This window comes from Leuciscus leuciscus (assembly GCF_965113295.1).
Source record: "Leuciscus leuciscus genome assembly, chromosome: 6".
Lineage (NCBI taxonomy): Eukaryota > Metazoa > Chordata > Actinopteri > Cypriniformes > Leuciscidae > Leuciscus > Leuciscus leuciscus.
This window is the reverse complement of record NC_138730.1, coordinates 26241709-26255703: the sequence shown is the minus strand read 5'-3', so window position 1 is coordinate 26255703 and position 13995 is coordinate 26241709. Positions and strand designations below refer to the sequence as shown.

General features: G+C 36.1%; 1 protein-coding gene across 1 annotated transcript; it reads left to right on the top strand.

Moving 5' to 3' along the window:
- The first annotated feature begins 10500 nt into the window (after positions 1 to 10500).
- Positions 10501 to 12810, top strand: cldn11a (claudin 11a). The gene is made up of 3 exons (XM_082172028.1): positions 10501 to 10986; positions 11536 to 11700; positions 12114 to 12810. Exons 1-3 carry the CDS (start codon positions 10761 to 10763, stop codon positions 12368 to 12370), a joined length of 648 nt encoding a protein of 215 aa, XP_082028154.1. The 5' UTR covers positions 10501 to 10760; the 3' UTR covers positions 12371 to 12810.
- Positions 12811 to 13995: the final 1185 nt, after the last annotated feature.

Sequence of the window (13995 nt, the reverse complement as noted above, 5' to 3'; positions counted from 1 at the left end):
TATAACTACCAATACTCTATCAATATATGTATAAATACATTTACATTTTATTACTCCCATTTGAAATTATGTGCCTGTGTTTAAAATTATTTCACTATTATGATTATTATTATTATTATTATTATTATTATTATTACATATCATTTATATTGCTCGCATTGTATTCAAATGTACCTATGTGTTTAAAATACCAACAACAACAATAATAATAATACATGTAAATTTTACTTATCATATTCAAATTGATTACAAATTGATACATGACCATATAATGTAAACTATCCTACTATAAACGGTAATGGACAACTCCACAAAATATGAATCAAGCAATGCTATCTCATGCTTTTAGGTCAGCAAATTTAATAAAGTTGGACTGCTACAGCTGATTACATTTCTTATTAATGATGATTAAGCTTCAGATACATCACAAGGCTGGTATATCTGCCTCCGTATTGCTCCATCTTGATTTTCTTCTCCCACTAATGCTTTCTGAAATCAAATTAGGAACAACCTGATTAATCTCGCCCATTATTTCTGTTTCATAAATTCATGCACTTGATAAAATCTGGAGTTGTCCCAAGAACCCATGCTGCTTCATTAATGAAAGTACAAAAATATAAAAATAGTTTTGGTAAAGTATTTCAGGAGCCTGAAGAATTAAATGAGTACAATGTGGTCACAGGGCCAAATTGAATGAATGAATACTTTATTTCAACCTGAACCTGCCAAAATGTTACAAATGAACAGATTCACCAATTTACCAAAGTAATTTCAATAATGGATTCTGCTCTAAAAAAGGAATCAATCATGTATTTTGCAACCTCCACTTTTTATGATGGCGCTGGACTGGAAGTGGGGCTCATAAAGATTTTGTTGGATCTCATCGAGTCATTTTTAAACACATAAACATCTTGAGAGCCCATCACCTCTCTTTCTCTATGCCCTGAGACCAGAGCAAGAACTCTGCAGAAAGCACTGGGCTGTTTTTCTATCACCACTCTTCTCCCCAAAGCCCAAGTTCAAGTAGTACATTAAACAAGTCCTTCAAATTTTCACGAGTCAAATGTTTCCGTGTATTTTACTGCCCCAAGATGATCCATTTGTCTATTACATCCTTAAATATCATCAGTCTCTGCTGCACTATCACTAAATCATCTGAACTGCTTATTCAAAGGGAAATTCAAATGACTTGAATCAGGCTGGTGAATAACTTCCTCACCCAAATCTGGCATCATAGCCAAGTTTAACTGATGGCATGGAATCAGACACATAATGAACCCCGACCTTCATCCCGACCTTTCAGAAGCAAGATCAACAGACCTGAAATGTTTTAGAAAGACGGACTCTACTTTAACACCTTGTATTAAAGGAAAAGCTCAAAGATAAATCATTTTGTAATCATTTTCTTCTCAAGAATGTCAAATCTTGACATTATTTCTAAGGAATAAACAATTACAGTAAATGGGTGGGCCTTTTAAGCTTCAAAAAGGATGCAAAAACACAATTGCATGAAAAAAGCAACTAAGCCATTCTTCAAAATAGGGCCTACTTTTATGTTGCACTGAAGAAAGTATATTTATATTTAAAATGTTTTTGAAAGTCTACTATGCTCACCATGGCTGAATTTATTTGATCAAAAATACAGTAAAACAGTAATATTGTGAAATATTATTATTATTTAAAACAACTATTGGTTACACTTTATATTAGGTGTCCTTAACTACTATGTACCTACATAATAAAAATAAAAAAAAAGTACAATGTAGTTGTATTGCAAAACACTCTTGCTGCTATTGAGGTGGAATACGGGTAAGGTCTGGTGGTATGGGTAGGTTTAAAGGGATACTTCACAGTTTTTTCATATTAAACTATGTTATTCCCTTAACTAAGACGAGTTGATACATACCTCTCTCGTCTCAGTGCGTGCACTCAATCGCTCTGGCGTGCGGCGACACTTTGATAGCACAGCTTAGCCCAGTTCATTCATTAGGACCCAAACAGAGATGAAGTTAGAAGCGACCAAACACCTCCACGTTTTCCCTATTTAAATACAGTTACACGAGTAGTTACACGACCAAGTATGGTGACACAAAATAAAACGTGGCGCTTTTCTAAGCGGCTAAAAAGGATAACTATAATGTATGGCGGAATAGCACTTGGGAGCACTTCGACTCGGCACAGTAAAAAGTCACTCTTGAAAAATCCTCTCCCCCTCTCCCTCTCACTTCTGTCATTAGAACCAATGTGACTTTTTACTGTGCCGAGTCGAAGTGCTCCCAAGTGCTATTCCGCCATACATTATAGTTATCCTTTTTACCCGCTTAGAAAAGCGCCACGTTTTATTTTGTGTCACCATACTTGGTCATGTAACTACTCGTGTAACTGTATTTAAATAGTATTCAAATTCTATTTGAAATATTAATTAATTATACAGTATATTGAATACAAATATTAATTTAAAAAATAATAATCTTACTGATCCCAAACTTTTGCACATAAAGTGTATTTTTTTTTTTTTTTTTTTTTTCACATAAAGTGTATTTTAAAAACACATTTACCAAAAGTAAATTTGTAGAAATAAAAAAATCTAAAAGTTCAATTGGAAAATATATTTCATAAAGCTGTTTACAAAATATATTTAATATAACTTTTTGCAGTATGATGGCAGAATGTTCATTTTTAAGTGAAATACTCCTGTAATGAAGGACAAAAGAGGGAAGTCAAGAAGAAAGACAGTGGAAAGGATTTTTGACGTGCCTTACACATGCTTGCTAAACAAGTGCACAGGTTACAAGCATGCACAGACTTCCTAAAATAAGCACCTTAAAGTATGAATACATTTCGATGTTCCCTTTGATGTCACTGCATCTTTGGGGTAAACATTGTTTGCATATACCTCAGCAGGGTTGTTTCAGTAGGAATCCTTTTTTTTCCAAGCAGAGTGTTTGTTATGCTTGGCATTGCCCACACCACGCCACAGTCTCCCAATCCTTTGGTGATTAGGCTGTTGATACGGGCTGCTTAATGACTTCCTGCGTTTGTGTGAGACCTGAGAGGTGTAGATTTAAGCTCCTGACAGTGGTGAGGGATGGATGAAGAGATCGAGAGGAGCAATTCCTCAGCAGAGTGCTGCGTCAGGGGATTGCACTGCCAAGGACGGTCAAATGCTCAATAATAATACCAAGTCGTTGATGTATAATGTCAAACTTACAATGTAAATCCAAAGGTTTGGTAACCTTTTTAATGGGTTTGGCTCATTTATGTCTTTACGAAAAAGATTAATTTTTATAGAAGATGGATCTCAGGAGATAAATAGAAATACTTCATATAAATTCAATGAAACTTTTTTAGCAAGACAAACATATATATTTTAGCAAGACTAATATATATATATATATACAAATGCACATATAAAATAACTGTTATAATTTAATATATTTGAACATGTATTTCTGTGATGAGAAAGATGAATTTTCAACAGCCTTTACTTCAGTCTTTAGTGATTCTTTTGCTGCTCAAGAAACATTTCTTATTATTATTAATGTTGAATAAAATTTTGATTTTTTATATTTGAAGTCAATGTATATATATGTAAATACAATGTACAATGTAACAATGTAAATACTCATAGGGTTCCTGTCACATTTTGGATGGGCTCAAACTGTCACAGAAAACAAATATTATTTTATATGTTCAGAAAGTGTGTATTTACCCCAGTTGGAATATTGTTTTGTTTTTTTACTATGTATTGTTATCTCAATACATTCTTAATGAACTCTCATGGACAGCTCTGGCAGCGTGGCACAATGTATGCAGCAGAATGACAGAATGTACCATTACAATGAGCGTTCTGAATTGTTTTTAATTTCAAGAAGAAAAACATCCTTTTGTGTACTTATAACAATATACACTTGCATTACAAGTGAAACAATTGTTATCAGTAGAGAGAAAAATACACATGTTGGCAGCGTTTTCAGGCAAGACAAGTTAATTAATAATACAGAGCAGCAGCGGAAGGAGGCAGGCGGTGTAATTTGGGTTTAATCTCTAATGTGAGGAAATGACATTCAAAGTTATTCTTACCTCAGTGTTTCCGTCCGCCTTCAACAGGAAGCTCAGGACTTACTGATATTAAGTCTTTCTTTTCTAAATGACTTAGAGCCTTGTGTTATTATTATCAAATATTGATGGACCATATTAAAACAAGAATGTTGCTTAAAATAATAAAATCTCTTAACAACCCTTCGGTTACAGGAAGCAGGAAGAGGAACTCCATAAGAGCAACATAGACGTCAGAGCAGCATGAAAGATTTTCCAGACGTATTGATATGCTTGAGGAAAGATGTAACTTTCTTTTTTCTTTGATCCGAGAATAACTTCAGTGTTGACAAGCGGGTAATGGTTTTAGGTTTGACTATGACAAAATGAACTCACGTCTTGCTTTCATATCGTGCCATAGGCTTTGGCTTCGTATGAGTTCCCATAGCAAGGATTACTGTCTCAGTGGTTGACAGTAAAATATTTCAACCAGACTTACTGTATTGTCGACTACGGATACAAACCTGATACTAGGGAGCTATCGCAGAGAACCTGATGCAATTGTTTTGCGCCTGTCAAAGTGAACAGAAAACCAAACCTTCACGGTAAAAGCCTGGTAGGATCTTCTCTGATTACAATGCCTCTGTAGAAGACGTGAGAACAATGAATTGCAAACAAAACGTTTTCCTACAAATAAAAAATTATGACAATTTCCTTATCCACTCCCTGCTGGCAGAGATGTATAATATACATGCGAATGTTAAGCAGAAGAGGATATAGACCCTGGAATAACTGTTTAGTTATCCATGGCAGATTCACAGCGGTTTGTTGTCTCGTGTGCTGAGCGAAACAAATCGCTTCATAATATGCAGTGGAGGATGACAGCGGTAAATCTTAGGCTTTGAGAGAATGATGAACACACATATGAATGCTCACAGACTCCACGGTGGAAGCTGCAAAGTGCATCCTGAGGGTCTGCCTCTAAACGCCCACTGTGCCCTCCATTAGCAATGAATCGTAGTTAGTGTTCATTAGGGCTCAGATGCCTCTTCACGGGTTGGTGGGAGCCACTAGTGTTGCTCATCGATCATGATGTGTTTGGGAGCTGGCTGCTACTGAGTCCTACCCTCTGCCCACTGTGAGTTGTAAATGTGAATCTGGGAAAATCAATATGCCAAATTATTTCTTTACTAATCCTGGGTGCCAAGTAAAGAGAAACAAAAAGGTGACATGTTGTTATAAGGACAGATCTAAACAAAACATTTTGTTTTAGACCAGACAGGAGTGAAGGAGAAATCTTTGCAAAGGGTTGTCAATAGAGAAAGATTCAACCAGACGTGTAGTTACAACATCTAACAGCAGGGGCAGCCAAATTGTACCCCTTTCATTACAACCAACTACTATGCAAGTGATTTCCCAAACCTGTTCAGTGCAAATCCCGCTCTGCAGCCAGTTTCATTTAGAGTTAGGGTGTGGGTAGGGTTAGGGTTTAGTATTTGTATAGCATTTTGTAGGCATCATCACAATGATTGACATGACCAATGAAATCTTTAGAAACTGTGGGGTGGAGTTTGCACTTAACTGATTTAGGGGAAAACAATATCACACCCTCAGTCTCCAAGTAGGTATGGGTGCAGAAAGTGGGTCCAAAGTGGGGCGTGAACTCCAAAAGTGGGAAGGACCTCCAAAAGGGGGCGGGGTATCCACATGCAAAGACTTGTGCCACTGGTTCTGGCTTTTTCATAGACTTACATTTCAAAATATAAATTCGTAAATTACACCGTATCTTTTTTTTTTCAAATAAAAAGTTATTTTTACATGTGGGAAAGTTGTACTTTATTGATTTGTTCTAATCGACGGGGGCATCCCGGGGCTCGAGATTTACAGGGTATAAGATGGTAGTGACACTGGGTGCAACTAAAAGGGTCCCATTGTCTGGTGAGATTCGGTTGGGGAGTTACAGACGGGCCGGCTCAGCAATCTCATTCCATATGATCTTATTAACGGCTTATCTCCTGAACTGCCATTTTCTTTAGCAAATCCCACCCTGCAGTCAATTTCATTGGTTAATGTTATGGTGTAGGGTAGGTTTAGGGGTTAGCACTTGTTGTAGCATTGTGTAGGAAATGAGCACTGGGATTGAGATGACCAATGAAATCTTGAGAATCGGGCTGGGCTAAAGGAGTTTACTAGTTAGGAACAGTAGCTTCAGCGGCTTACCTAACGTGGACACATTGAGTGCATTTTTATACATGAAGCTTAAACAGTTCACCTTTTTGCAAGCAGATTTTGTTCACATATATAACTTAGTTGTGTAATATTGTTTTTATTTACAGTAAACAATAGTAAAGTAGATAACTTACTTTTCACGCCATCTGTAAAATCCTCTGCAAACTCTGAAGACCATATTCCTGGTTCTTTGCTCATTTTGAGTTAGACTTGACCAAATTTTGTAATTTGTTAAACCAACATTCGCACTGAAAGGATGTATCATTGAATTGTTGACATGGCTATTGGATCAGTCAAATTTGCTAATGCACCATTTAGAGCGATTTGAGAACCAATTCAACAGGTTCACTGAAAATCTAAAAGAATGACATCAGACATCGCTATCGTGTTTCTTCAGTTTTCTTCTTAATTTCTTCCTTAATAAATGAGGAACGGTTGTGTTTTTTAAGTAGTTGAGTAAAAGCAAGACATTATTATGCTTGTGTTTAGCCTAGTGAAGTTAAAGTTTCCCCAAATGAAAACTCTCATGAAACAAAGATCAGTGGGTTGGTGGTGACTCGACTGGATTAATCCAATTTGCGAATGAATCGTTCAGTGGTATTTGTGAACCGATTAACAGGTTCACCGCAAACAAATCTGCTCAGGAATCTGATCTGATCTTAAGAATGAATTGTTCACAAATCAAACGACACAAACATTTTGTTTTTAAATGAAATGAATGAAGTGAATTTAAGTATTATGCTTTGAAATGTAGAGAAATTTCCCAAAAGTTTAAATACTGTAGCTATTGTAACATTAAAAAATGGTTACACTTTGGTTTAAGGTGTTCATGTTACAGTGTAATTTAAGTACTGTGTAATAATAATTAACTACATGTACTTACTTTAGGGTTAAGATTGGGGTTTGGTTTAGGGTTAGCTGCATGTAATTATGCATAATTTACTTAATTATATGTAACGTGTAAGGACACTGTAAAATAAAGTGTTACCAAATTAATTAATAAATACACAAACCTATGGAATGTGTGTGCCAAAAGAGTCAGATAAAATTTATGAAAAAGATTCAGATAACCTTCAGGAGGGAAGAGGTCAGACACAATAAGCAAATGCTAGTGCACCATCACTCAAAAAAAGAGAATACATTTGAATATAATGAGAGGCAGAGCATGAAATTACACATTTATTTATAGGAGGACTCCTAGTGTCTAAATGCCATTTCATTTGAATAGAGGCTAAACTAATGTGTTCCACGACGTAATATAAGATGAATTACCAGTAGCATACAGTAGATCAACGTTATGAGCGATGATGATTGTTTAATAAATCTCCTCAATGACTGGTTATGCTGCTTTTGATATTGACACTTTATGGTTGACATTTTCTAGCGCACTTAAATGCTCTTGATGAAGATGGTGAACTTAAACACTGCATCAGAGGTAAAACCCATGTCATTGTCAAGTCAATAACAACAGTTTTGATGGCCCCTAAAATCAATCAAGACTGAAGTGAAGCCTATCCCTATATCTGGCAGAGGAATATTCACAAGCTGTTGATGTCTCTCAGCTGCTCACAACCCTGCTCTCCTTATAAAGGCATGATATGAGGGATGTAATTCAGTGATAGAGATAAAAGCCTTAATGATTTGATCACGTCTCCTCCTCGGGTGATATAAAGATGTCCGGGTCACCCTAAGTGCTTACACAGCACAACTCACTTATGCAATACATTTTGATCATCTTGCACTGTCAGACCGCAGTCTCAGGACCCATTTCATTAGCTTAATTTTCATATTCCAGTGCTGCCATGTTCCTGAAGCAAATGATGAATTGCCTGAGATCTTTGTGAGGTGATTCCTACAGCCCCTCGAGGATCGACTGAATGACAGATATAGCGGAACAAGAGTGTTTCTGACAGTTTATTACATCCGCAAGCAGGGGTCTAATAAGGTAAACAAAAGAAGTCCTACATATTCAGTGAACTGCCATGAATGCAGGAAATACCAGATGTTATCCACTTAATTCATTCCTGATTAGACAAAGAGTGGGAGGACTTCCTGAAATGAATGTAAAACTGCTATTGTTATTCAGGTTATGCAACGTCTCCACAACAATGAGGCTGATCTGGCAGGAATGAAGTGTAAACTAAAGATTAGATTAGAACACGCTCAGAATATTTGGAAGAGGTCAACATAAACAAGCAGAGGTCAAGGTCTGATTGTCATTTAAGCATTTATCAGACTTTTAAAAGACACTTTTATTTATATATACAAGGAAATTGTTTTCAATTTATCATGTTATTTTTCATATCTGTATGCTTGATCAGTGGATTTTGGTTAATTTGCTGTTGTAGGCTGGCTCTGGAACTTTGAAATAACTAATAGCTAATTTGACCTGGAACTACTTCATAGTTGTGCATTTACTGAAAAATTTTTAAAAAATACTTTTAATACTAGTTATTATTAATAATAACTGCCTGGAGGTGTTATAGGCCTCCTTGGCGTTTGACGTCAGACGAGTCCCCCTAGTGGATGAGTGAGAGACATACTAATTTCTCACCTTATGCAGACATACCAGTTGTCATGGTATAATCCGTTATTTGATGTTGGATGATTGTTAAGTGGACTTTTTTTAAGTATCAGCATGGCATATCACATTCTTTACAAAGAAGAAGCCCCAAGAGAATGTACTGCACATCACCAAATGTCACATATAAAAGATTCAAGAATTTTTCCAGCAGCGCTAGTGTGGAATTTTATTTATAAATTACAGATCAAGAACCAGGCACGTTTCAAATACCTGCATCATGTTTCTTTTCTTTAACAAAAGCCCTTAGGCTTCAGAAAAACTAATTAAATTAGGGTGGTTCTACAAAGGGGAAACTATATTCTCTCTTTGTAGCAACCAAGGCACCAAGGTCATACATAGCATCATAACTTCATTCTTTTGGATTTATCTGCAGCTTTCAACTGTCAACATCCAAGCGGGCAGTGATATCCGAGTCAGCTCTTTGATTTGTGCTCCACCTGGAAAACAGGTCCACAAGTCAACTGGATAACTCGCCCTCCACAGACTGCATCCTTCGTCACACGAATACTACTGTACTTCAAGGTTCAGTATTTGGACCCATATTTTTGACCATCTACACCAGAACACAGAACACTATCCGATATTATTCTGATATATCTATATCTATGTTTCTTCATCTGGAATCTCAGACAGAATATCTGCATGCCTCTCTGATGTACTGTATGAGTCTTTGGATGATTTACACAAGACTGAGCTCTGATTCCTTTATAGCCAGGATGTCCTTTACGTCAGAGGTCACACAGTCAATGCAGCTATTTCAAAGCTCACCTACATTGACCACATTACAACAGCTGCCAGGTCCTACCACTTTATGCTCCATGATATAAGGAAATGACGCCAACTGTAAACATTTCATGGCTACATTAACCAATAGCTATAGATCAATATTTCAAGTTGCTAACATAAAAATATATATATTCATCTTTTACATTTTAAATAGATCGATTTACATGTTAGATACACATATAGGCTAAATGTGTGTGGACATTTTTTATGTCAGTGTATCCCCCCTTTAAAGTAGCTATATTTTAGAGACACACAGAAAAACAGTCAAAACAGCGGATTGAAAAAGCATCTGTTTTTTATTCTTGTGAAAATGTTTTGTAAATGCATTTTTGATGAAATTCATATACCACAATTTAAAATATACATTTGTTATATATTTATTAGGCCTATCAATATATTTTCTTGATACATTTTTTGTATATTTGAAAATAAATGTAAAACTGTTTAGCCATATGGGGTTAGGTATTCTCAAGTATCTTGGCAATTAACGTGATTTCTGCATTTTATTATTGAGCCACAAGGTTGCTAAATTATAATTTTGTTCCTCTAATTACTAAATGATGCACATGAATTGAGAATCCAACCGCCAGAGGGCAGCATATAACAAAAATCCAGCGATGATTGACTCAATCATAGGTGCTGCACTGTTATCAAAGCCACTTGAGCAAATATTACTCTGAGTCTGAGATGTAGGTAGTTACCGTACTTGGCGAACTTATGAGTGATTTCGTCAATTTTACACATTATATAAGCCTAAGCATTATTTAACATTAGGCTACAGACTATAGACATGAAAGGAGAAAAGAGGAGAGTGAAAAACAAGTGATAAGGAGTAACCTTGGGATGTGTCTCATGTGATTGGCTGAAAGTTCTTTTGTGTCTTTAGTTCCACTATAAAAGCTCTGCTAACGGTACTCTCATTGTAGTTGCTTGGAATAGTCTACTTTGCTCCATAGGGATCTACAACTCATCATGATTTTTACGCAATGGATTAACAAATCTGGATTTTACCACATATAAATTCCGAGAAAGTATCCTGTCTGGCTTTAGAATTATCTGATTATCATCTATTTCAAGAGGACTTTTTCTTCTGTTGGACACATTTTTGCGCACACTGAACACTATGGCAAATACTTGCGTACAGTTCACGGGTTTTGTGATGAGTTTTCTTGGTTGGATTGGGCTTATCATCGCCACTGCCACTAACGAATGGGTAGTTACTTGTAACTATAACATGAACACCTGTAAGAAGATGGATGAACTGGAGGCCAAAGGTTTGTGGGCAGACTGTGTGATCTCAACTGCCCTGTATCACTGCATCACACTCACGCAGATTCTCGACTTACCAGGTGCGTCTGAAATAATTCATTAATAACAGTAATTACAACAGAAATTTTCTAGCTTCTTTTTGGATTATTTCTTTTTGGATTATTCTTTTTTTTTCTGGTCGGAGTAAAGACCATTTGAAAACCAAAACCAAAGAGAACCATTACAATTCAGTTTCCAATATTTAATACATAAGCAGCATACTATTTACGTTATTAAATTAAATTAAATATAGCTTATCAAATATGAAATTAATATGTAATAGGCCTACGTAGCCTAATGTAACCTATTAAAATGATCAAATAGCCTATTTTATTTTTTATTTTATTTTTAAATATAAAATTATATTTTCATATAGTAGCCAATGTAGCTATTAAAACTTTAGTATTTTTGCATTAGCCTATCTATAAATTATATAAATATTTTACATAGCCTATACAAAACAACTTTTTTTTCCTCCGCTATTTTTTTATAAATATATTTTATAATATAAATCATTAAATTACAATATGATTCATTGAATTTTGTTATCATGAATTCGAGAATTTAATTATTCTGTTCTTTTTTTTAAGCGTACATCCAGACGTCTCGAGCGCTAATGGTCACAGCATCGATTCTCGGATTGCCTGCTGTATTGCTCGTGCTCATGTCCATGTCCTGTATTAACCTCGGAAGTGAACCAGAAAGCGCCAAGAACAAACGATCAGTGTTCGGTGGAATCCTAATACTGCTGACTGGTAAGCCTGTATTTGTATTTCTTAAATTAAGGTCATATTAAAAAAAAAAAAGAAAAAAAGTACACGCAGATATAGGCCTACTGTTCCCAATGCATTATTTCTAGTAATTAGACTTAGAAATAGATTGCTCACTCTTCCTCCCAGAGGACCCATTTTATCACCAACTCTAATCATTGGATGAGTTCAATCTGTAATCAACTGTAAGAGTCAGTTGTTTAAGCCTTAGAGTGTATCTTATAGCTCTCACAGACATCAACATAGTGTTGCCCAGATCCGGCCCACATCTGGTACGCATGGAATCCACGTGTACCAGATGTGGCCCGGGATCTGTGCCATTATTGTCTTAATGCAAAATATAACCAGAATAATAAAATAATATTTATTTTGCTAACAGTGTGTCTTTTCTTCCTCAGCTTTTTGTGGCATCGTCTCCACTGTGTGGTTTCCCATCGGGGCCCATCACGAGAGAGGTTTGATGTCCTTTGGCTTCTCCCTGTATTCAGGCTGGGTGGGAACTGCACTTTGTTTGCTAGGAGGCTGTATGATCACCTGCTGTTCAGTGGACACCCCTTCCACATACACTGACAACAACAGATTCTACTACTCCAAACAGAGCCCCGCCCATCCTGGCCCCCCCTCCACTAACCACGCCAAAAGTGCTCACGTGTGAGCTCCGGGATTCCTACTCTCTTTCTTCCCTTTCTCCACTGTTTCTTGTTTCAACTATGTCTGTCTACAGTGGTGACTCTTTGGATAGTTATCGTACAGCTGAACTCTAACCCTTTGAGGGTTAGTCGACCAGAAGTAACTGCACTGAAGGATTTACTGTTCAAAGGGTCTTCAGTACAATGTGCCATTTTAAGTCCTATGTTTATAGTGGGATACTAACAGTATTACCAATGTTGTTTTTATTCTAAATCTTTCAGTTTATTTCAGTCTGTTTGTACAGCAATCTTTTCATTTTGATTTATTTCAGAATAGCCTAGCCAAATTGCACCAAAATTGGACCAAAGCAGTAACCATTTAGCAATATTATTTATTGTAATACTTGTATGCAGTTTTTATGTTTTTTGTTTTTTTTTGTAATAAACAATGTTTTCCATGTGAAAATGTCTGTGAAAGTGTTTTTTGATTATAGGTTATGTCAATTTTATAAATAAAACCCTGCTGGTAAAATGAACCAAATTGCTTTCCGCAGGACTGTATATTGTCAAACACATGGCGTCTGCTGTCAGATGCCCAGGCAGGTGCAGTGCATCATCCTTAAATCTCTCATTCATTCTCACTTAAAGCACTCGAGACACACATACAGTTCAGGAGCCCAAGACATGTACGTGTATCGATTTCTCTTTCTCCAACGAGAAGCTCGTCCCATTACGACTGATGAGCAACCATGACTGGCAGATTAAAGGTTAATGGTCGCAATCAGCCATAAAGGAAGATTTATACTCTGGTTGCGATGAGTCTCCGTTTTTGTTTTCTGGTTGGGGTCCTTGAACTGAATGTTTCCTGTTACACATGTAGGCATACAGTCGAAAATGGCTGAATACTGAGGATACAAGCAACATGTGAATGTTTTTGTACATTATGTGAAAAAAAATGAATCAAATTGAGCAAATTTTATCACTACAGTATGATTTATGAATGGTGCATTTTAGATGTCAAATATTGCTTCTTATTTGTAGGTTTTAACCGTTCAGTCTTTGGTAAGAGGTAGTTTGGGGTGGAGGAAATTCAATGGAAAATTGCATTGGTCTCTACAGTATTTTTCTCTTCCAAATATGGCTGCAAATGAAGACCTAAAAGCAGAGGGAGAGACAGAAAAAGCAGAAATTGACCTGAACTAGCAAGAAACAGGTAGTTGAAATGTCATGATGTTAATCCAGCCTTCATTCCTATGATTATAACTTGGAGAAAAAAAGGTTTAGCATTTCCTTTTTAAAGGGTTATGAAACAAATTTTTTTTATTAATGTTTCAAATTAAAATTATGCTGCACATGATAGAAATTATTTGAAAATGAAAGTACATAATTTAGGAATTTTTGGCCTATTTTAGTAATCCTGTGTCATGAATAAATGAGTCCCCCGGCATAAATGGGTCGGCCTAATGATTCCATTGGCTGAAAGGCCTTAGCTTGCCACATTGAGTGTGTTAGAAAACCTACACACTTGGCTCATGGAATGTTGTTTGTTTAACTATGTGAATATGACTGCAATTACCGAAGCTATAGACTGTGAAATTAAATGTCTCATTCTTTAAATGCTTAGCATTCTAGCTTAGCATACATCTAGCCT

Coding starts and splice junctions, on each gene's coding strand:
- cldn11a (XM_082172028.1), top strand. CDS start 10,761: ATGGCAAATACTTGCGTACAGTTCACGGGTTTTGTGATGAGTTTTCTT. Junction 10,987..11,535: donor GCAGATTCTCGACTTACCAG/GTGCGTCTGAAA, acceptor CTTTTTTTTAAG/CGTACATCCAGACGTCTCGA. Junction 11,701..12,113: donor AATCCTAATACTGCTGACTG/GTAAGCCTGTAT, acceptor TTTCTTCCTCAG/CTTTTTGTGGCATCGTCTCC.